General features: G+C 45.6%; 1 protein-coding gene across 14 annotated transcripts in view; it reads left to right on the forward strand.

Moving 5' to 3' along the window:
- The window catches only part of LOC137374607 (fibronectin type III domain-containing protein 1-like), a 323625-nt gene that overhangs the window by 75035 nt on the left and 223632 nt on the right, over positions 1–24958 (forward strand). For all 14 annotated transcript variants that reach the window (XM_068040959.1, XM_068040964.1, XM_068040968.1 and 11 more), the window contains exon 6: positions 24–124. In XM_068040959.1, the coding sequence (XP_067897060.1) occupies positions 24–124 (101 nt within the window). The remainder of the gene's footprint in view (positions 1–23; positions 125–24958) is intronic.

A 24958-nucleotide genomic window follows, 5' to 3' on the forward strand; every position in this document is an offset into this window, starting at 1 on the left:
ATGTATGATTTTGTTTTGTCTAGCTTCACCGACAAGTGCTGGAAATGACCAAAATCAAAAGGTGTCAAAGAAATTTGCCATAAATTTCAACAGTGGAAATCCCAAGAACGCAAGGAAATCTGAGGTATATTCCTTATTCTCATTGGCATGTAGTAGTGTATCTGGAACTGCCTGCCAAAATATATCGAATTTCATCAAAGAAAGCAGATTTGTAAAAATAAAATCAGCGATGGAAATCATCTGTTTTTTTTATGGCTGCTAGGTGGTTTACCTCTATGGTCCAACAATGATTTCATCATAAGAATAAAGTCCAATCTTTTCAAATTGGAGCTATGCAGATGTGCAAGAGATTTAAACTTTTAAAACTTACAGAATGAAGTTTGTTGATTTGAAAGATCCAGATTTTGGCTTAAATTTTGCTAATTTAGTCAGGCCAATGAAGGAGTTTCTCCATTAATGCTACCAGCTTGTTAACATCTACAAGAGAACATTATTTCATTTGGACCACATCAAGACAAAACTCACTAGGAAATTCTACATAATAGAAAGATTTGGATTATATTCTAAAATTATACTATAATTAAACTATTCCAGATGACATTGTAAATGATGGAAATGTATCAGAGCTTTGTTCCTTACTGTTTAAGCCAGTTTCTTTTTCATACTTTATAGAACCTTCTATTTTCCTGCCTGGTTGATTACTTTGGCTAGTACTACCATATTTTGTCATTTGGATTCATACCTTCCACATTTTGTTGTTTGGGAACATGCAGTGGAGCATGGCAGAAAGAGACGGGAAAATGATTATTTTTCACATAGTATATTCCATACGACATGAAGAGAAAGTTGGTAATGTTACCTTTTGCACCATTTTGTCAGGTCTAGGGCATTATCCAGCAAAACTACTTCTAAAAATGGAATCTTTGCTTCCTGTAGGCCTCTGTACAGTGTTTTATGAGAAATCAAAATTGATTCATGTAGCAGCATTTGCTCATTCTTATCAACGGGAAATAACAGGCTGCATTTCACATTCCAACCCCTGCAATCAGCGGCGGATGTAAAGAATGGTGGTCCGCCTGTCAGACCACATGTCGTGCAGCTGCCACGATAATAAACGCAGCAGCTCATTTAAATGGCCAGGGCAGACCGCCCCCCCCCACAATGATGACGTGGAGGGGGAGGGCGGGTGGTCCGTTCCCGGCATTTTTAAAGGGCTTCGAGCCCTATCGTTAGATTTAGATATTTAAAGGAGAATGGATTTTAAAAAATTTAATTAATTGATCTTGCCCCTCCCATCTCCTCAACAACCATAGATTTAATTTCTTGCCCTCTTCCCCCCCCCCCCCAACCAAAATATTTGCCTTGTGCACCAGTCCTTCCCCCACAAGGTTCATAAACTTTAAACTTAACCCCTTCCCACCATCCCCTACACCAGTGAAATGGCTCTGATGTTGCTCCCCCACCTCCTGCAATGAAAACCTGACCTAATCCCCCCTCCCCACCAGTGTTCTGCCTCAGATCCCCAGATGGGGACCCAAAGGCGCGGGAGTGCTAGCCACCAGCACCAATATCATTCCGGGATGGACGGCGGGAGCGCGACGGTAATCAATTCATTTATTTACATTAATTAATATATTTATATTGGGCTCCCGTTGCTGAGGGACAGGGGAGCCGCCACGAGGCCTTGCTGTTGCCGGTAATATGAAGCTGGGCCTTCCCGGCGTCGAGGACTGTGGCGGGCCACTCCTGGAGCATTTTCCAGCCCCCCACTGCCCCATCCCCCGCCACAACCCCCAACTGCAGGGGTCTGTAAAATTCAGCCCAACATCTTGCAGAATGAAAATTGAGCCATATTGAGTCTGAGTTCATTGAATTTGTTTCAATCATTCAAAGAATGTGGGCATTGCTGACAAGGCTAGCACTTTTTGCCCATTCCTAAATGCCCTTGAAAAGGTGGTGATGAGCCACTTTATTGAACCACTGCAGTCTGTATGCTGATGCTACTCCTACAGAGCTGTTAGGGAGAGAATTCCAGGATTTTGACCCAGCAATACTGAAGGAATAGCGATATATTTTGACATCAGAATGATGTGTTAATTGGAAGGGAGCTTGAAGGTGGTGATGTTCCCATGCGTTTGCTGCCCTTGTCCGTCTAGGTGATAGAGGTCACAGGGTTGGGAGGTGCTGTCAAAAATGCCTTGGCGAGTTGCCACAGCGCATCTTGGAGATGGTGCACACTGCAGCAATGGTGGTGGAGGAAGTAAATGTTTAAGGTGGTGAATGGGTGTCAATAAAGTGGGTTGTTTTGTATTGGAAGGTTTTTGAATGTTCTTGGAGCTGCACTCATTTGGGAAGTGGAAAGTATTCCATCAAACTCCTCATAGATGGTCTACAGACTTTGGGGAGTGAGGAGGTGAGTCTTCCCCCTCTGACCTGCTCTTGTAGCCACAATATTTATGTGGCTGGATCAGTTAAGTCTCTGGTCAATTGTGACCTTCCAGGATGTTGATGATCCAACAAGGTTGATGCCATTGAATATCAAGGGAAAGTGGTTAGACTCACTCCTGTTGTTCACAATCATTGTCTGGCACTTGTGTGGTGCAAATATTACTTACCACTTATCAGCCCTAGCCTGAATGTTGTCCAGGTCTTGCTGTATGCAGGCAGGACTGTTCTGTTATCTGAAGAGTTGCAAATGGAACTGAACACTGTACAATCATAAGTGAACATCCCCACTTATGACCTTATGATGAAGGGCAGATCATTGTGGAACCAGCTGAAGATGGTTGGGCCTAGGACTACCCTGAGGAACTCCTGCAGTGATGTCCTGGGACTGAGATGAAAGGCCTCCAGCAACCACAATCATCTTGCTTTGTACTAGGTATGACTCCAGCCAGTGGAGAAATTTTCCCTGATTCCCATTGACTTCAATTTTACTAGGTTTCCTTGATGCCATACTCAGTCAATTGCTGCCTTGATGTCAAGGGCAGTCACTCTCTCCTAACTTCTGGAATTCAGGAGGTCAGGAGCTGAGTGGTCCTGGCAGAATCCAAACTGAGCATCGGTGAGCAGTTTATTGCTGAGTAAGTGACACTTGAAAGCACTGCCGATAGCATTTTGCTGATGATTGAGAGTAGGCTGATGTGGTGGTAATTGGCTGGATTGGATTTGTCTTGCTTTTTGTGGATAGGACATATATGGGCAATTTTCTACTTTGTCAGGTAGAAACCAGTGTCATAGCTGTACTGGAACATCTTGGCTGGAGGCACGGCTAGTTCTGGAGTACTAGTCTTCAGCACTACAGCCAGGATTTTGTCAGGGCCCATAGCTTTTTCTGTATCTATGTACTTAGCTATTTCTTGCTATCACATGGAGTGAATTGGGCGGCACAGTGGTGCAGTGGTTAGCACTGCAGCCTCACAGCTCCAGTGACCCGGGTTCAATTCTGGGTACTGCCTGTGCGGAGTTTGCAAGTTCTCCCTGTGACCGCGTGGGTTTTCGCCGGGTGCTCCGGTTTCCTCCCACAGCCAAAGACTTGCAAGTTGATAGGCAAATTGGCCATTATAAATTGCCCCTATTATAGGTAGGTGGTAGGGGAATTGTGGGGATGTGGTAGGAATATGGGATTAATGTAGGATTAGTATAAATGGGTGGTTGATGGTTGGCACAGACTCGGTGAGCTGAAGGGCCTGTTTCAGTGCTGTATCTCTAAATAATAAAATAAAAATTGAAATGGCATTAGACTGGCATCTGTGATGCTGTGGACCTCAGGAGGAGGCCAAGATGGATCATCCACTCGGCACTTCTGGCTGAAGATGGTTACAAGTAATCAAGGGACACAAGCATGACTGGTGGTACTCTTGGCTTGTCCCCCTACATTCTCTATTGAACCAGAGATGATCTCCTGGAGTGATGGTGATTAAGGAGTGAATTATGTGTTGTGCCACAGTATCACAGATTGCAGTAATATACAATTCTGCTGTTGAATGAATGTCAAGGTTTGGACTGCTAGTTCTGTCCATAGTCTTCCCGAACCATGGCCACTTCTACAAAAGGTATTGTGGGAAAACTTCCCTGATAGGTAGGTTGACAAGGCTGAGATCAAGTACGATATTTACCCATTGATCTGTCTGACAGTTGTCCTTTATGGACATCTGTACATCCTTTCCTTAAGGTTGTTTTTGCAAACTGCCACCATGTTGAAGCCTTTCAAGAAAGCATCTTTAAGATTTGAGCATAAGGCCTCCAAACCAACATTCTGCTGGCTGTGGGACCTTGCATGCAAATTGTAAATAACAATGGTTGCAATTGAAAAGTAGTTCTTTGGTTGAGAAGTGCTTTTGGGACATCCTGAGGAAGTGATAAGGAACTACATAAATGCAAGTTCTTTATTTATTTCTATTCCTAGGAAACCATAAGGGGATGTAATAAAAACATAAGAAAATAGAGCAGAAGTAGGCCATGTGGTCTTTCACGTCTGGTTCGTCATTCAATAAGATTATGGATGATCAACTCCATCTTCCTGTGCTATGCCTGTGTCCCTTGATTACTTGTAATCTGCTAAACTAACAAATGGCAGCATTCAGTCCATTGTGGAGTGAATGCAACTAACATTGCAATTGAATCAGATGGGACCTTAGAATAAGAATAAGAATTTTATGGATTTGGCAGGGGTCCTGATGCCAGGCCCAAAAGGCGAGGGGAACTCCACCTTGGCCCTTTGGAGACCACCCCCCCCTCACCCCCCGGCTCCATTTAATGGCACTCGGGAAGTTAACTGCCCGGCACTGGGGTCCTAATCCCTTTAAGGACGGGGATCTTGCCTCCAAGAGATGCCAGCTAATTAGAGGGTTGGCAGCTCAGTAGTATTGGCAGCGCCACCAAGAGCAGTGGCCATTGCAGGTACTACAAGAGGTCCAGGGCCAGGACCAGCCCTGGAGCCCCGGACTTGAGGTAAGTGTGGCGGGGTCGCTAGGGCCAGTCCAGCCCCAGCCAAAATGGGGGGTGGGTCATTGAGGATGGGGCGGTTGTTAGCTGAGGGATGGCCTTTGCTGCTGGGGGCCCTCCGAGGGCCACAGATTGCTCATGCAGGGGGCCCCCTCCTGTGCAAGTCTGCAGGGAGGCGGCCTTGTTTTTGCTGGGCGACCTTCCCATATGGCAGGGCTCCAATCAGCTGCTGGTAAAATACCAGTGGCGGCTGGAAGCGGCCCTTAAGTTTCCACTAATTGGCCACTTAAGGGCCTCAACCGGCCTCTGGGTGGGAAGGCCATCTCTGGCCTTCCCCACCCCAGACTAAATTCCAAGGCGTTGGGAAGACGGCGGGCACTCTGCCCCTCACCTTCCTACACAATTTTATGGGCTTTCCTGCCTCCGTTCCCATCCCTAGGGGGCCCATAAAATTCAGCCCATCATTTCAAAATGCTTTTATTGCAGTACCACTGCAGTCTACTATCCAAGGAACCTTGTAACCAAGGCCACATAATCTTGGAGATAGGTTACAGTAAACCCTAAGGAAAAACTTTCACTGACTTTATTAATGCTCTGCCTAACAAAGAGGCTTCGGAGACAAAAAGCCCATGCCACACAACTTTGTATGCAACACACTAAGGCAGTGGCCAATTCACTTCAACTGTATGAAGTACTCTGCATTCGGAACCCTGAGCCATCACGAAGTGTTGCTGATGTTTCCGTCATTCCCTTCAAATTGAAACCTTTCAGTTAGATGAGCTGACTTCCACAGAGATACTTGCCCATGACGATAAATTTAGATGGATATCAAGGATGAAGACCAAAACTATAACCCATGGTCAAGGTTTTATTGCTTTTGTGCCCACACTTTTCCTGCCCATTAAAATTAATGGGGCAAAATCACAAGCTGGCGAGTGTGCGTGGAAAGCCTTGGCAGATAAATTTATTCAATATTCCTTCTGAGAACAAATATAGGAGCAATGGAAACAAAGTTTGGCCAGAAAGACCAGCTGGAGGAATTGGAACAGAAATCAAACTTGGCCTGAAAGTAGAGAGCTGGATGAGAGCTGGATGAATGCAAAATCTAGCTGGAAGAAGAGATCAGGAGACCACGATGGAAACATATATTGGCTAAGGAGAACTGGAAGAAGCTTTGAAGAGACCAGAAGGAAAATCGGATGGTTAGGAAGATAGGGAGAGAAAATTTAGAGAACTGAGCAAAATACAACAAAATATATATTTGTGTATCTGGGATGAAACTGAATGAAACCAGGATTGAACACTGTAACCACAATTTAAATAGTTCATGTTTTTGGTGTAAATTTATATAACTATGCTGATCAGAAGTTAACTTATCATTCTTAGTGGTGAAAGGAAAGTTTTATATCTGGCTATCTGACTTGTGTTCAGCACAATAATTCCTGCATAGTAAGACATTGGTTTAAAACATCTTGAAGACATCAGATATCATCACTGGCCTGGGGTCAGGCTGATATGAACAACTTGTTACCATGGAATTCCCAGCAGTGGTATTTTTGCGTCTACACTCGAGCATTAAAGTTATGGAGAAATCTTTTTTTTCATTCTGGAACTAATGCAGAAATGAGTGATGATATAACCAAAAGTAACTGGCCAGAATTTACTGTCAAAATAACAGCAAGGGTAATGGCACTTACTGTTACTCATGGGTAAATGGTACAGCAACTTCCGGCGAGCAACAGATGTGCAATTAAATTTGAATATCCAAATGTTTCTTTCCAAGTCGTGTTGTTCCACTGTTAGCTTCATGACAATGGTATCTCGCTTTTAGTCTCCCTGTGATTTTTAAGAACTTGTGTTTTCGCATTAATAGTCCATTACACATGCAGCAGAAAGTTAAGTCCTGTCATTTCAAGTGGAAGTACTCTGTTAACAACGTGATAAGTGGCACTGAAAATTAACTATTTCAAGTGAGTCCTATTGTTTAAGATTTTGAATGTTTTGGAGAAATTTTTAAAAATTCAAATTTTAATTAACTTTTTTAACATTTCCTTTCTGTCTCTTTTTTCTCTCTGAATCCAATCATTCTTTCCCTCACTTTATTTCTCTTTCTGTAACTGATAATAACATAGCATTCACTCCCTTTAATTCACCCTCCTTCTCGGTCCTTCATGTGTTTATTTACCAATCTTTAAACCTCATTGGTTAAGGAGATACACTGTTGGTTGCCCTGTTTCCCTAGACCAGCAGCTTTCACTTTTAGCAACTTTGTGGGTAAAGGGTTCATCTAACTAACGGCACACGCAAATTTGAACCCAATATCTTTGTATGTCTACATTGGTAGGCCAAAAGCAAGTTTTCCATTTCTTTCACCCTTCCCTCTGTTCTGCTGTACCTCTCATTTGCCAAGTCAGTATAAATGACTGAAAAGAAAGAGTTGCGTTTATATAGCACCTAATCACACCTTAAAGTACGTCACCCATAATGACAAATGTTGAACATAGTTAAATAGACAAATGTAGCTGCAATCATGTGCACAACAAAATCGTATAAACAGCAATGAGGGTGATGACCAATTAATCTGTTTCGGTGTATTGAAGCAAGGAACATTAGGACTGTAGTTCCATCAGCCCTTAACAAGTTGGGCTGAATTTTCCATCGGTGGTTGGGAACCCGATGTCAAGCCCAAATGAAGGTCCGCAGACTGCCCATGGCATCAGCACACCTGCTGGTGCAACTTTCAGGGATGTGGCCTCCTAATTGGCTGCCTCTGTGTTCACAGCCCTATGAAGAACAGCAGACAATTCCCAGAGGCTAGCAACCCAATCAGAGGGCCTGCAGCACTGGACGGCTGGCAGGTCCACTGGAATAGGTGGGCACTGCTGAGGCAGAAAGGCGATCGCGAGGGCACCTCAACATGGAGGTGCTCTTGGTTGCCTGCAGAGAGACAGCAAATAAAAGGTCCGAAGCCAGTGGGTCATTGAGCTGGAGGGGAAACCCCTCTGCAGGATTGGTTTCAGATGTGGTTGCGGCCTTTGATCCCCATGACCCTGTCATTGGAGCATGGAGCTCTAGTTCTGATGGTCTCCTGCCCTGCCACCAGGAGTCTACCTCTAATGAGCTGCCAGGCTCTGAACTCTGCAAACGGCTGATCTGTCAGTGGGAAGCTACTGGCGCCTTCACAAAATGGCCTCTAAGTGGAGCCTTAATTGCTCTAATTGGCTGCCTGCTTCCGTGGAGTGGGCTGCCAATCCTGTTTCCAGCCCACCCCAGGAAATACCCCAGAGGTAGGAATGTGTCGGGGAGCAGTCTCAACGCGGCCCACCCCCACCCCCGCCACCCCCACCTCCACCTCCAACCCTGTCTCCACGGGGCCAGGAAAATTCAGAGTACTTCCAAAGTACAAGACCTCTGGTAATATTTCACTTCCTTAGGTGAGACTAATGGTACCTCCTGCTCTTTACAGCCAAATGGTACAGTAGCTTCAGACAAAGGGCAGATGCCACTGCATCGGATTGCCACTTTATGGATCAGGTGGATGTTTCGGATGTAAATAATAGTGAACTGGTAAGTGAAAAAGCAATGGGAAATTTGTTACACTAATGCAGACCTGTGTGGGCTGGATTTTGTTGAGCTCCCAGCGTCGGGCTCTGTAGCCGGGCGGGGCCGGAAGGTCGAAGCTTAACGCAGGGCCCAATCTTCCTGGCAACGGGGAAGCTCCGTGGCGGCACATCCACCACTTTGCTCTTGGACCTGGATTTGAATATTAAAAGCAGCTATTTAAACATATTTAAATGGAAGGCGGAGCCATCTTACCGGCAGTTCCAGATCCTCCGAGCAACATGCGGCACTCGTGCGCCTTCACTTTCCCATCCAGGGAAAGCTGGCACCACCGAGGTGGGAAAGGGGGGAGCTCTGCATTTGGTGCATTTGGGATGGAAAAGGGGTAATCAGGGCTTTTCTGGTGTAGTTGGTGGGGGGGGGGGAGTCAAACTTTATTTTTGTTTGCAATTGGGGAGGGGGGCAACTTTCATCTGTCAATGCAGGTCTGGTAGCCCTTTAAAAATTGTGCCATGCTTGCGCAGAAACGGGTGATACTGTTGACGGTGTCACTGAGGCTGCCTCCACCACGTGACTGGGGGCGGTGGCCGTCCTGCATATAATAATGAGCTGCCGCAGGCTAGATTGCATTTTTTTCGCCTCCAGTCCATGTGTTTCCGTCTCATCCAAGACACGGGAGAATGGGAAGTAAGGGTTGCCAAAGCAATGGAGTGTGCTGGGAAAGAATATGTTAGGTGGAGACTCTGAAGCCTTGCTGTGTTTGTGTCACTGGAAGGTTGCTGACTTTTGCTAGGAACTGATGCTTGCTTTTACTCAGATGAAGGAGACTCTCCACTCCAATTATCCTTCTGACTGAGTCTCGTGCAGGTTCAAAGTCTGTGCATCAGAGTCGCCTTAGTGTCCCTGCCATCCTGATGAGTACGTCACCTCTTGAGCCTGCCACGGCAGTATCCCTGTAGGGCATGGGGACCACACTCCAGTTTTCCTTCAGCCTTCTCATCGTCCTCTGCTTCCTCCTCTGAGAACTGTGCCATTCCACTGCTTCTCCCTCCTCAAGGTCCACACCTCTGCAGAGGGTCATGTAATGGAGGGCTCACCAGCCAACCATGATGCGCGAGACCCTTGATGGAGTGTACTGGAGGTGTCACCTGACCGGTCAAAGCACCTGAGCCTCATCACGATGGCCTGTTCAATAATGCCTCTTGTGCTCAGGTGGTATTGATTGCAGTGTCTCTCAGCCTCCGTGGCAGGGAAATGCATTGGAATCAGCAGCCATCTCTACAAGAGGTAAGTCTTATCTGCTAACAGCCATCCAAGGATCTCTGATAGCTTCACAAAGAGCTGCGGCACCTGCACACACCTGCATAAAGCGCTTCGCGGCAGCTTGGTGTTTGAGGAGTAGAATCCTTTCCTATTGAGGAATCTCTCTGGCTGGTGGTGCCTTTATGGCCACATGGATGCAGTTGATGATCCCCTGCACTTGAGGGTATCCATGAAGGAGGCAATCCCACTGCCCTTTGAGCTTGAGTGTTGCCATCCATCTTGAATTCAAGTAATCCCCTGCGCTCTCGAACAGAGGATCCAACACCTCTGTGATGCAGTGATGTGCTGCTGCCCGTCAGATGCAACCAATGTCTGCTGCCGCTGCTTGGAAGAAGCCAGTTGCAGGAAAGTGCAAGGCCACTGTGACTCTTAGAGCCATGGGAAGGCCATTGGCAATGTTTCCTGCTAACCCTCAGATGACCCTCAATGAGGGCATTCAGGCCAGCAACCATCTGCCTGGACAGGCAAAGCGTTCTGTGATGCTGAGGCTCCACCATATCCAGGCAGCTTCTCCTTTGATGGTGGACCCTATGCTGAGGGTCTTGCCTCCATTGCCTTCCAGCCCTTCGTTCCTCAATCCTGCACCCCTGTTGCCCAGGGCACTGTCTCTGCTCCTGCAAATGCTGCTCAGAGTAGTTTGATCCTATTTCCTCTTATGCCCTTCTCTTTCTATTGGAATGTGGAGTCTTCCCGAACCCCCTAAGACCCATAAGCAGAAGGGTCCGTCCCCCACCACTCCACCAAAATTCCCTTATCAAGAGTGCAGAGATAGGAAAGATAATTCTTCCTGTGTATAACTGGTTGGCTGTGGATGAGGCTCTTCTCTGAGCCTTTCCTCTTCCATGGTGCCTCTTACTGCTGACCCATCATTCCAGCTTGCTTCCTGTGTGTCACCGCCTCCTCCTCTTCGTCGTGGTTGAGACCCTGCATGGATTCCACACCTTAAAAAGAAAACTGGCCCTGAACGAGCTGACAACAAGCTCATTAGGAGGCTTAACTGGCTATTTAAGCAGCTTGGGCAGGTTTCCTCTTCCGGCTCACATTGCAGCCTTTTAAACTTGGGGCATGGTGGTTTTGCATCGGGAAACCAGTAGGCATCCAAGGGGTGGTCTTAAGCAACTAGCCGCACCCGATCCCGCACTCTCAATCAAATAAAAATCCCACCCTTAATTTCTCTTTCTGCTCCTGATTTGACTTTGAATTAATTTACTCTTAATTTACACTCCCTTCCCAGTCCTTGTGCTGTTCCTTTCACAATCCTACAATCTGATTGGTTAGGAAGATGTACAGCTGCTTGCCCTGTTCACTCATGTCCCAGATTCCTCGCTGTGCTGTTATCAGCTTGCACCTCCAACAACTTGCCATGCAAAAAAATGCAAATTCCTAAATGTGCAAGGTCAAGCCAAATAACGGTTCGATACCATGGCACTGCAAAATTTGGTCCTTTGTGTTTTTCTGGAGTTGAGCTTGAGCTCACAATTTTCTGCCTTAGAAGCAACCAAGCTACCAATTATGCCAAGTTGACAGCATCAAGTTACAGACTTATGCTTTGTCTTTTACTACAGCTATTAGCACTCCATTTGCCTTTGTTCTGTGGCATCGTTGTCATTTAATCTCTCCTGCCTTCTGTCCTATCACAAACCTTCCCTTTTGTTCTTCTTCCTCCCTCCCCTTTTTCACTTGCTCCTTTTGCTGGTTCTGATGAAATGTCACTGAACTGAAACTTTAACTTACCCTCTTTCCACAGATGCTGCCAGACCTGCTGAGTATTTGTAACACTTTCTGTTTTTATTTCAGATTTCCAGCAGTATTTTGCTTTTATTATGATAGTATCAAGTCACCAGCATCCAGTGTCAGGATAATTATTTGTGTAAAATAGTGATCAAACAAAGGGAATTTTAGGCCTTTCAAGCAAACTCTCAAGTTTAAACAAATTACATTCATTGTAGTTCAGAATCATTTCCTGTGTCAATCAATAGACCTGTTAAAGAGATTGGGCTATGTAACATGTGGATAAGCATATAGCATGGGAGGAAAGATTTCAAATTCTTCGCACTTTGGGATCATGTATGGGGCAAGGAATGGTCATTACCTAAACCCAGGAGGCACATTCTTGGTTAAATAAAGCAGCTGGGAAGAACTTGCCAGGAAGGTGTTAACCAATATTAGGAAGGAGTCATGTGAATACAGCAAAGAGTGAACTAAAATATATTCACCTGAATGTCAGGAGCAAAAGAAATGGGTGAATTGGAAGTGTGGTAAATAGGGAGTCAATAGATGTTCTAGAAGTTATTGAAACCTTGTTAAAGGAGGATAAGTGGGGGACAATTTTGCAAGACATGATAGAAAGAAAATGAAAAGGATTACGTGGCATCATACATCATGGAAGATTTTCATGTTGCAGGGAGAAAGGTAATAGGAAATGGCTCAGAATCTCACATTGTTCTGAAGATAGAAAAGGGAAAAGGTTGCAGGCCACAATTAACTAAATGGAGCTGGATATACTGCTGTAGAGTGTCATAAAATTGATGCTAACTCCTATGTTCCTATAATCATGAGAGATTTGAATTTTCCTGATGTTAACTGGAACTTGTAGTGGGGATACTCCTATGTACGCAGGAGAATATTGAAGTACGTAAAGAACCTCTTCTTAGGCAGTAGGTTACAGAACTTATAAAGGGGAAGGAAATTTTTGATTTGTTCATAACAAATGAAGAAAGAGTAATAAGCCAAACTGAACATTTAGGTTATGATCATAAAGTTGTTAATTTCAAGGTTAAAAGGGTTGATTTCCTGGTCCTTAGTGCACAGGGAGAGGAGCCTCAACCTTGGCTTCTTTCAGAACTGCAATTCCCCAATCTTCTGAGCTGATTTCATACGTGAACCTCACTAGGCTTAAGATTTGATGCAAAAATATTTAAATAAACTCCAAACACAGTTCCCCATAGTGAACAGTGAATAGTGAACAAAAACAAGAAATGCTGGAACCACTTAGCAGGTCTGGCAGCATCTGTGGAAAGAGAAGCAGAGTTAACGTTTCGGGTCAGTGACCCTTCTTCGGAACTGACAAATATTAGAAAAGTCACAGGTTATAAGCAAGTGAGGTGGGGGTGGGGCAAGAGATAACAAAGGAGGTCTAGATTGGACCAGGCCACATAGCTGACCAAAAGGTCACGGAGCAAAGGCAAACAATATGTTAATGGTGTGTTGAAAGACAAAGCATTAGTAGAGATTAGGTGTTAATATACTGAATATTGAACAGCAGCAAGTGCAAACCTGAAAAAAAATAGTGGGTAAGCAAACTGAACAGACTAAGATGAAATGAAATAAATGCAAAAAAAAAAATTGTAAAAAATGTAAAAAAGGAAGAAAAAAATGACTAAAAATGAAAGTAAAATGGGGGGCTGTCATGCTCTGAAATTATTGAACTCAATGTTCAGTCCGGCAGGTTGTAGTGTGCCTAATCGGTAAATGAGATGCTGTTCCTCGAGCTTGCGTTGATGTTCACTGGAACACTGCAGCAATCCCAGGACAGAGATGTGAGCATGAGAGCAGGGGGGAGTGTTGAAATGGCAAGCAACTGGAAGCTCAGGGTCCTGCTTGCGGACTGAGCGGAGATGTTCCGCAAAGCAGTCACCCAGTCTGCGCTTGGTCTCCCCAATGTAGAGGAGACCACACTGTGAGCAGCGAATACAGTATACTACATTGAAAGAAGTACAAGTAAATCGCTGCTTCACCTGAAAGGAGTGTTTGGGGCCTGGGATAGTGAGGAGAGAGGAGGTAAATGGGCAGGTATTACACCTCCTGCGATTGCAGGGGAAGGTGCCATGGGACGGGGACGAGGTGGTGGGGGTAATGGAGGAGTGGACCAGGGTGTCGCGGAGGGAACGATCCCTTCGGAATGCTGACAGGGGAAGGGAGGGGAAGATGCGACTGGTAGTGGTATCACGCTGGAGGTGGCGGAAATGGCGGAGGATGATCCTTTGGATATGGAGGCTGATGGGGTGAAAAGTGAGGACAAGGGGAACCCTGTCACGGTTCTGGGAGGGAGGGGAAGGGGTGAGGGTAGAGGTGCGGGGAATGGGCCGGACACGGTTGAGGGCCCTGTCAACCACAATGGGGGGAAATCCTCGGTTGAGGAAAAAGGAGGTCATATCAGAAGCACCGTCATGGAAGGTAGCATCATCAGAGCAGATGCGTCGGAGACGGAGAAACTGGGAGAATGGAATAGAGTCCTTACAGGAGGTAGGGTGTGAAGAAGTGTAGTCGAGGTAGCTGTGGGAGTCGGTGGGCTTATAATGGATATTAGTAGACAACCTATCCCCAGAGATGGAGACAGAGAAGTTGAGGAAGGGAAGGGAAGTGTCAGAGATGGACCATGTAAAGGTGAGAGAAGGGCGGAAATTGGAAGCAAAGTTGATAAAGTTTTCCAGTTCGGGGCAGGAGCAGGAAACGGCACCGATACAGTCATCAATGTACCGGAAAAAGAGTTGGGGGAGGGGGCCTGAGTAGGACTGGAACAAAGAATGCTCGACATATCCCACAAAAAGACAGGCATAACTAGGACCCATGCGGGTACCCATACCTTTTACCTGAAGGAAGTGCGTGGAGTTGAAGGAGAAGTTGTTCAATGTGAGAACAAGTTCAGCCAGGCGGAGGAGGGTGGTGGTGGATGGGGACTGGTTGGGCCTCTGTTCCAGGAAGAAGAGGAGAGCCCTCAAACCATCCTGGTGGGGGATGGAGGTGTAGAGCGATTGGACGTCCATAGTGAAGAGGAGGCGGTTGGGACCAGGAAACTGGAAATTGTCAAAATGACGTAGGGCGTCAGAAGAGTCAATAGTGAACAATTTGCTCATTTTTTCATCTCTTGCCCAATGCCCTTACGCAAGACTCAAACTGTGCTGGGAGCATCTGCTATATATTTAAATAAATTGACTCAGCACCAGCACAGGAGTGTTCAAAAAACTGAGAGCGTGCCCGTTCCCAAACATGAAGATCATTTTGCTCTTGAAATACCCTGCAATGAATAGACTATTTTTGAAAGCGTTGACTTAAGATATAATTAGAGAGAAGCTATTGTTCCTGGTTAACCAACTTGTAATTGCAATAATGCACGTCCCAATAAACCTGGAATAATGAATAATAAGAACAGGAATGTGTCACATTTCAATCATATTTATATTTCATGTTCATTATCAACTTTTTTTTAAATCAAATGCTAGTTATCTGATTATCTCCCTGACACTATGACTGAGCTTGGAATCAATTTCTGAATCTGAAGCAGTTCAATTGAGTCCAATTTGGACTTAATCTCAAAAGCTTGAATGTTGATGATTCAAATTTTTATTTACCATTGTGTTTGTGCTGTGTAACAGTTACTGTTTTGTAATCTGTTCAGCACATGTGGTGCCATTCAGAGGTTTTGTAGGATTCAGCTGCCAGCGACTGGAAAGGACTGGCTACCAAATAGGTTGTTTTTCATTCTCCATTTCAAGCTGAGTCTTCCATTCAGTTACTTAATTAACTCCATTTTCACAGAGGACAGCTAAGTTACTGCAAGTTCTAATAAATCTGTATACTAATTTCCCTGAAAGTTATCCTAAAATCCATTTCCATGGTGATCCAAAGGCTGGTTTTGATAATTTAGTGAAAGTGTATAGCTGAAGTATTTTCCTTGTGTTCTCCAGGATATTTGTTTGTGATGTCCATTTCCCTTTTATCTGAAACATCATTTTCAGTGTCAACTTATCTATCAGACAGCAAACATGAAACGAAGTATGGTGGTTGGAGGTTTGTGTGGAGCCAGCCACTTTGCACTGAAAGGTGAGATGCTGACTCTAAAGGCGGATGGTTGTGGTTGTTAGAGGCCAATGACTCCAGCCCCAGGACATCGCTGCAGGAGTTCCTCAGTACAGTGTCCTGGGTCACAGATGCTGTTGGCCAATTCTCCATCGCCACAGGACTTGACAAATAGACTCTGGTAGAAGCCTGCGCGTGGCTTTGTTTAACATGGGGACCTTGAGGTGCTGTCATTGGAGAATTGGTAATGGGGACAGAGCTGTGAAGCTGGGGATCCCTCGTCATAATCTGCACACAAGCAACAGATGCAGAAAGGTCTTTAGGCAGCAGAATCTGTGACTAAGCAGTCCTTTTCAGGATACCCTCTGCTTACCCCAAATGGGGAGGGGGCTAGAAAATGTGCCCTAAAAATAAGCTGTCCAACTTTCACCTGGCTGGGGAACCACACCCTACGGGATTACCATCTTCGTGGTCAAAAAAAAACTTTAAATCTTGCAACTTGGAATGTTAGAACATTCATGGATAATCTCAAGAGTGACCATCTGTAAAGAAGAATTGCAATCGTATCACATGAGCTATCAAGACTCCAAATTGGCATCACTGCCCTCAGTGAGAGCCATCTTTCTGGGGAGGAGCAGCTGAAGGAACCAGCAGGGGGATACACTTTCTACTAGAAAAGAAAGGCTGATAGTGACCCTCGTGTCCATGGAGTTGTTTTTTCCATCTGGAATAGGATTTTGACGAGTTGGTGGTCAGATTTCATTGACGTGTCAAACCACCTGACCGCTGCAGACATCGTCCACCTTTGCAGCCGATGAGCCTTCCTTCGCCTGTTCTGCCATTGAGGACTTTTTGGACTGCATTTTGTCTGGTACCTCGCCCCGACTTTGCCATCATGGGAGGCCCTACCAGCAGCAAGGAGCGCTCGACGGCATCGCTCAAAGGATTATCGGAACGCACAAGTCTCTCCACCACATCAAGGTCACAATCCTCGGAGGGTGTCTGTTCTTACATGTTTCGTGACATCAATCATTGCTTTGTCAGCCATAACTCAGTTGTAGCACTCTGAGATCTAGGCTGACGCTTGTGTGTAATACAGAGGGAGTGCTACATTTTCAGAAGCGCTGTATTTCAGATGATAAGCTAAACTAAGGCCTGAACTGCCCCTTTAGGTCAATGTAAAAGATCCCATAGCACTTTTGAAAGAAGGGTGGAGTTCTCTTGGAGCCCAGGCCAACATTTATCCTAACCAGTGTCATTAAAACAGATCTTTTAGTCATTTATTTCACAGCTATTTCCACTGGGCAGGAGGCCTCAAAATCTCCCCCACAGTCTGCAGTAATGCAGAGAAAGGAATTGAGGAGCACTCTAGCCAAAATCTTCCTGACAGGAGAGAAATGCCTTTAAATTTATTGTTTACATATGTACGGTTTCTTCTTTCATATACTGAAATTCTGTACCAATAGAGTCAATGGACCCCCATAGATCGTGCATGGGGCACCCACATTTGTAGACATCTTCTGATATTATATCAGAACTAGAGGCTTTTTCATTCTTTTTCATCTTGGCATGTTTGTTGGATGTGCTTCGACATGAAAAGAAACTATTTTTCATGGATAGATAACTATATCACCTTAGCCATAGTTTCATCAGTGATGCTGAATAAATGTTTTGGTTCTGCATCATTGAAGGCTGCAGATAACAGCACAATATTCCCTAGCAAAGCTGGAATCCTACAAAAGGTGCACTTTGACAGGTATTACACCTGGAATTTGGAGATCGGCTGATTAAATATTGAAACCTGTAAGTTTTCAAATTCAAAAGCTTAATGCCTATTTCTGATGAAAAATAACTTTGGTAGCAGTATCGGAAAAACTACTAAATCAGAATGTAAGTTCAAGCATATACACTGGATTGTTTTTATTTGTAATTTTAGTACTTATTTTTTCTTTGTGGATTATATAATCACTTATATTAATTCTGCCTTTTTCTTTGATTGAGATCCAAAGTTGGCTATTCGGTTTGAAATTTAGCCTGGAATAAAGCTGCAAACTGACCTATTTGAAGCTGTTTCACTTGCAGTCAAGTTACATATCAGATTACACTTCGGAATATGCTATGTTGTAATCTCTCCACCTGCAACAGTTTTGATTACCAACAGCTGTGAAATAGTTGTGTCAGCTCGAGATTGTCCCCGAATGTCTCCAACAGCAGCTGCGGCGTAATGCTATGAGCAGATGGGCATACCAACTGCTACGGCTCTTGGTATTACAAAGTGATGGGTGGAGAAATATGCCTGAGGTAGCTTTCATTCCCTGACAATGAGGAGTTAGACCTTATCAGCATTAAGTTAACGTTTCTCTTTCCCCTGCACTCATTACTTGTAGTTTGTTTCCAGCATAACCTCTTTTTTTCCATCTGTACAAAGCCAGAGCAAGGACACTGGGGAATCTTTCACAAAGAAATTGAGCTACAGGAAGCAATCCAACATTGCAGTTGTACATTCTTCAGAATAATTTCTTAATTCATAACATGAACTCTTTTACTTGTTTCCTATATTTGAACCACCTCTATAATATACTTCACATCATTTATCATGGTCACTGCTCTTAGTTTTGGCTGCACATCAAATATTTCTTCTACTGGTCTGGAAATTAATAGGGAAATGGTTTACAATTACATTCTTTACGTATATGATTGAAATGTTTGTACCTCTGTGAACCCATTGAGGCCCCACTTCAACAATTCACTGACAATAAGAAGGCAAGTCAATGATCTGGAATTAACTTTTTGTGAACCTTTACACCTAGATTTTCCTGGTACACCTACCTAATCTTGGATGGTAGAAAGGATGTACCCCATCTTCAGATCCTATTATGCCATTGAAAAGACACTACAATGCTCACAACTAATCAGAACTCAAATCTGCATACTTTTTTTTAAACTAATAGTTGAATGTCAATGTGATAATTGATAGCTTTTCAAAGGATTTAATTTCATTAGTTTGGAATAAGTTACATTTTTTGAAAGAAGAACCATTGAGGATTTCAGGTTTAGTCAGTGGTCAAGGCCACAAAATTTAGTTGCGTTATGCCATTATTTTTGGTGCCACGGGTGCCGCTTCAGATCCAAACTGGCATCTGTGCTGTGCACACATACTTCCAGTGCTGGCTATGGTTTTGGTAAAGTCATTCACGCAGGTATTGGGAGCATGCACATGAAGGGCTGAATTTAGTGAAATGTGCGGCCGGCCCATCGCAATCACGTGGCAGGCAGCCAATTATAATAATGGAGGCATAGGGCCCGGCCAAAATCGCGATGGGGGTGGGCTTCAAGGCACCAAATACAGTGTCCAATGACTCCAGAGCAGGTGTTGGTGCCCTGCTTGCATTGCTAACTTTTGTTGTTTCATGTTGTCTGTTGAAATCGGTGTTGGAATAAACCCTGGACCACTCCACCCACCCGACCCCCCCCCGGAGAAGGATACTGAACTACGGCAGAGGCAAGAAACAGGGTGGTCCCACGGTTTAGCAACAGCTCCCTCGGGATTCTCCTCCAGGCTCCAAAGAAAAAGCGGGGGGTATTAATCCCAGCGATGGCAGGAAGAGATCCTCCTGCCTGACAAAACAAGCCTGGATGGAGATCACAGAGCAAATAAGCAGCTGTGGGGTCACCCCTCCGAACATGGATCCAATGGGTCCAATGCCGCAAGAGGGTCAACGACCTCCTTCGTTCTGCCAAGCTGAGTGCTTTATACCTCCTTTTTATGGATTCCATGTGGCTACTATTGCCTTGACCATGAGCTCATTGGCAAGGTGAGAGAAAGATGAGGTGCCTAGAGTCTTCTCCAGGTCCTTGTCTTTCTCAAGTGAGCCTTGAAAGGGAGGAGGAGAGGCTGGCCTCCACAGCTGGGGGCACCCCTCAGGGCTCACTGAGAGGGACTGAGGAGCTGCAGTCCACACTGCCAGTGAGCCCAGCTCCAGTAGCCATGATGCCTGATGAGAGTCTTGCACCTGTGCACAAAACCCTCAGGCAGTTGGGGCCCTCCAGGCCTCAGGCAGCCAGAGAACAGCTGCTAAAGTCAATACAGGCCAAGGAGCAGCCCGATCAGCCTGCGTCCAGCCCAGTTGTGAGCACAGGGGTCAGACCTCGTAGAAGCACTTAAACGTGTGAAGAAAACCACCTAGACACACTTGGGGTTTAATGGGTATTTGACCTTTGCTATTTGTTTTGTCTTATAAAGTTTTATCGTTGTTAAAGTTAACATTCATTGTGGAAAATGCTTATTCTTTCATGCCTTAATTGTGAGATGCTGATTTCACCCTTCTCTCTTAGTGGGCTGCCAGTGTAGGCACAGCCCTCCTTTGGTAAGCATCTCACATGGGTCAGAAAGCCTGGTTAAGCTGGGCTCTAGGCACAGAACCCAAATAGAAAGGAGGTGACAGACTGAATACATTGAAGTGAGTCTGTATTGATTTCCCTCTGCGAGGCCATCAGGGTGGCTGGAAGTGGGTAAATATGAGACTCTCTCTTTCCTCCCTGGCCCATTGCTCAATGTGCCTGGCCTCCGGTACAAGGGGTTCAATATCCAGTGCTGCCTGCTCATTAGCCTCCTTCACGTCCTCCTCATCAGTTGAGGATTGGTGATCAATCATGTCCTCATCATTCAAGGCCTTCCTCCTCTGCAGTGCTAGATTATGCAGAGCAGAGCAGACCAACACAATAGGCGAGACCCTCACTGGGCATTTTGGAGGGCTCCACCAGATCGATCCAGGCACCAGAATCTCATCTTGGCCTGCTCAATGGTCGCTCAGGTGGAACCAAGACAGGTGTTGTACCTCTCCTCTGCGGCAGTGCAAGATTCCTCACTGGTGTTAGTAGCCATGTCTTCAATGGTTAGCCCTTGTCCCTGAAAATCCACCCCTGAAAGTGACCAGGGGATCAGAAAACCTGTGGCACTTGGAACTGTCGGCGTATGTAGGTGTCAGGGCTGCTTTCTGGGAAGCGGACACAAACCTGAAGGAAACACTTCCAGTGTTTACAGGCCAACTGCACATTGATGGAATGGAAGCCCTTCCTGTTGATGAAGGCTGGTCTGTTGGAGCCTTGGTGGCTACACGTGTGCAATCTATCACACCTTGCACCTGGGGGAATCCAGAATGGCCCCGAATCCGATTGCCCTCTCGGCCTGACTGTCAGGGTCAGTCCGATAGCCCATATGGTCACTTGCCGTCTTGAACAAGGCATTAGTCATCTCCTTGATGGAGTGGTGGGCTGCTGGCTGGGAGACACCATACATGCTCCCGGTGGATCCTTGGAATGATGTAGATGCATAAAAGTTAAGTGCCACGGTGATCTTAAAGGCCACGGGCATAGGGTGACAACCGAATCCCATAGATCACAACTCGTCCTGCAGCATGGCACATAAGTCGGTAACAGCCTCCCTGGAGAGCCAGAGTCTTCATTGTCAGTGCCGCTTGGACATTTGCAGGTAGTTGATTCAAGTCCAGTACACACTCTGGCGCAGGTGGGCCCTTCTTGGCATGGCAGGCTGCTGCTGCTTTCATCATGGAGCTTCACGAGCAGGCTCAACTGCCTCCTGGCCTTCCCTCCATCAGAGGCGCTTCATCATGCCACGGCGATCCACAAAGCATGAGATACATGCCAGATGATCCGTAGGCTTCCAGAGCACTGTCCTTGCAGAGATGAAGTTGTTTTGGCGCATGCCCATCTGGTAATGCCAGCCGACACAATGCCTACCTGTGCAGAGCATACAGTAAAGCAGGTTGACAATGGCCTCCACTCCCCCTCTTCCCCTATCCAGTGCTAGTCATGGCTGCTCAGTGCTGCCAGCTTTCTATCGCCAGGAATTCGAAGGCACGGGAGGGCCGCCTGTCATCCATTTATATGGGGAGGCGGTGGCGTAGTGATATTGTCACTGGACTAGTAACCCAGAGACCCAGGGTATTGCTCTGGGGACATGGGTTTGAATCCCACCACAGCAGAAGGTGGAATCTGAATTCAATTAATAAATCTGGAATTAAAAAGCTAGTCTAATGATGGCCATGAAACCATTGTCAATTGTTGTAAAAACCCATCTGGTTCACTAATGTCCTTCAGTGAAGGAAATCTGCTGTCCTTACCTGGTCTGGACTACATGTGACTCCAGACCCACAGCCATGTGATTGACTCTTACATGCCCTCTGAAATGGCCTAGCAAGCCACTTAGTTGTTTCTAACTGCTAGCACTGTGGGTGTACCTACCCCACATGGACTGCAGCGGTTCAAGAAGGCAGCTCACCACCACCTTCTCAAGGGCAATTAGGGATGGGTAATAAATGCTGGCCTGGCCAGCGATGCCCACATCCCATGAACAAATAAAAAAAAAATTCCAAGCACCTCATTGAATCGCTTTCAATCGCATGCAAAAGTATTTTAACTATCAGTTCAGCAATTTTAATTGCAGCCCCATTGCGTTGGGATGGCGGAGCCACCTTGGAACTCTCCTGCCGCTGACTAAATCCGGAACGGACATCACAACATCATATTTCTAGGCAGACATGTCCAATGCTATTCTCCGGCCTCCACACCTCCATTCGCGCTCCAAACGGCCTCACTAAATCCAGCAGACTGGGCAGATTGTGACGTCAGACAATGTGTAACATTGGTTTGACTCTAGCAGTGCCATTTTCAACTGCAATGCTCCAGCTAATACCCTCTCCTCATCTCGCACAGTTCTATTTAAAGGGGCCATCAACTTTTAGGTTAGTTGCTGATTGATTTCTACTTCAGTTGCTAAGTTAGTAAAAGTGTTTGGAGATTGCTACTGCTATGTTGATGAGGTCTACAGGGAGTGGTGTGGCACATAGTGAAGGCCTTGGTTCTAACTCCAAGGATTCTGCTCACACTACATGCTGCCATCATAGGTACTCTAGTTTCTATCCTTGGCCTGCAGATTGACAGGGAGAAGGAGCAGAGGAGGGCAAGCTGCTTAAAGAGGGAGGAAGCAGGGGGGAAGGACTTTCAGGAGGAGGCCCTATCTGCCCAGGATCTTCAGGGAGCAATTCTCCTCAATCTTAGTGAGGAATAGTGTGTGCAACATCTTCATTTCACTAAGGCGGTGCTCACTGAAATCTGCCACATGTTACCTGTAGCCTAAGGGCAGGGGTAAGGATGGCATTGTTAGCCGCTGTAAATGCGAACATGGCCTTGAACTTCTTTGCGTCAGGCTCATTCCAGCCTGGAGCAGGTGGTATCACCGACATCTCGCAGTTCAATATCCACTGTTGTATAAAGCAGGTCAATGATGTTTTGTATGCAAAGAGGGGGGAATACATTGCATTCTCTCTTTCCAGAGCCTCTGGAGGCCCTCTCTGGAATGGAATTTGTGTGCGACCTTCCCTCTGTCCTGGCTGCAGGCCACTTGTGCCCAGTATCTCACCATGTGCAGATCCCGCCTCTAAGCCGTCCCTAAAGTACGCGCAGTGTCAGTATTTGAGCTGGTGGCTGCGGTTGTGAGATCGAGTGAGGATGTTTCTTCTTCACTGTCTTCCTGCTCTTCCAACTCTCACTGCTCCACCACTGCCTGGACAGCTGGCAGTTCTTAGATATTTGAAGGGAGAATGGTACAACGGTAGGGTTGCAGTGAGGGAAAGGTGGGAAAGCAAGAGGTGCATGTTTACACCATCAGCAGCTTGTATACCAGAAAAGACTGTTGGATGAGGGGAACTGATGTGTGATGAGGAGGATTGGGCATGAACACACTGTCATCTTTGGTGCTTTCAACTCCACCGAGAGGCCATGGCCACTGCAGTGATGGTGAGCACCGCCTTTCTATGCAACTGTGCCTGTCCCCCACCAGTTAGTTCCTGTTGCCTCCTGTTATATATCACCTTGTCCTGTAAGAGAGAGTGAAGTGTGTCAGTTAGTGTGGTGAATTGTGTTTGGGTGATGTGGCTATCACGGTTGAAGAGCTGTGCAAATTGTGAGATATAGGTGTGAGGTTTGCAGCAGTGCTGAGTGTGTGAGCGTGAGGTAAGGCTATGAATGTTAGGTATTTATGGAGATTGTTGGTAGGTGAGTGATGTGCGTGTGGTTCAATGAGCAGTGTGTGAGGCTAGTGGTGTAATTGGTGGAGTGTGGCATTTGAAGATTCATTCACTAACCTTGATCACTCGTGAGGTCATTGAAATTCTTGCGGCACTGCATCTAGGTCCTCAGGACTACACTGCTAGCATTGACCATGGTGGCTATCTGGTCCCACTCTTCAGTGTCTGGAGGCCCACCTGGCTCCCTGTGGATACAGGACCACTCTCCTCCTGTCCACGTCCTACACCAAGGCCTCCAATGCTAAGTCGGAGAATCTTGGTGCCCTCTCTGCCATGTTGCGCCATAGTCATTCTTCTTGCAGGTCGGACATTCTTCCCCAGCCATTTCCAGCACCTGCTCCAGCCAAAGTGCACCTCCCCTTTCAGTAGTGCAGGCTAGCTTGAACTCAAGGTGGCCTATCACGAGTTAGCGCTTCCTGCTCAGGTATGCAAGCACTCAATCACACGCTTAGCACTGGCTGCACGCTACAATCATGTAAATGAGCAGCCAGCACAACATTTGTTTGCTGCCTGCATCGCAAACAATGGCTGCTGGTTAATCACAATCTCTGTGCCCGTTTTTGGACCTGATCAAATTTCACAGCCAGAATCTTTAATTTTTGTGAATGCTCAAAAATATTCTAATATTCTAATCTTAAATGGAAAAGCACACATCATATAAATCTGCTTAGCAAATATAGTAAGTATAAAAAATGACCGTAATTAACTTGTACAAAGGCAAGCTGGTTTATGTATTGATTGCCAGAGAACTAGGCAATATGGACATGTTCCAGCTGATTTCACAATCGAGGGAGATACCACTTAATGTAGAGTTTGAAGGAGGCAGAGGTTGAAAAAGAGCCTGCCATTGCTCCTCTTTAGTGACAGACCAGTGTAAAACCTTTAGCAAAATTCATACAATTAAGAGTCCATATCAGACTGGCTAAATTAATGAAATTAGTCTCCACTAGAAAGAGAATGGGGAAGAATAGAGAATAGGAGGACAATAAGATGAAAGGAAACATGAGTAATATTCCACTAGATATAAGACCATGTCAATAAAAAATCTTCCTTCGGACTTAACCTTTGCACTGCCAGCAGTTTCACAAAAATCCCAAAGGCCTTAGTTGGCTGGTTCTATGTGTTTTTGTCTCACACTGTGGTGCTGAAAAGCATTAATATTATAGTAATAAACTTGCTTAAGCCTTAAAAATAGCTTTGTTACTTTAAAAATAAAACAA

This window comes from Heterodontus francisci, chromosome 10 (assembly GCF_036365525.1).
Source record: "Heterodontus francisci isolate sHetFra1 chromosome 10, sHetFra1.hap1, whole genome shotgun sequence".
Lineage (NCBI taxonomy): Eukaryota > Metazoa > Chordata > Chondrichthyes > Heterodontiformes > Heterodontidae > Heterodontus > Heterodontus francisci.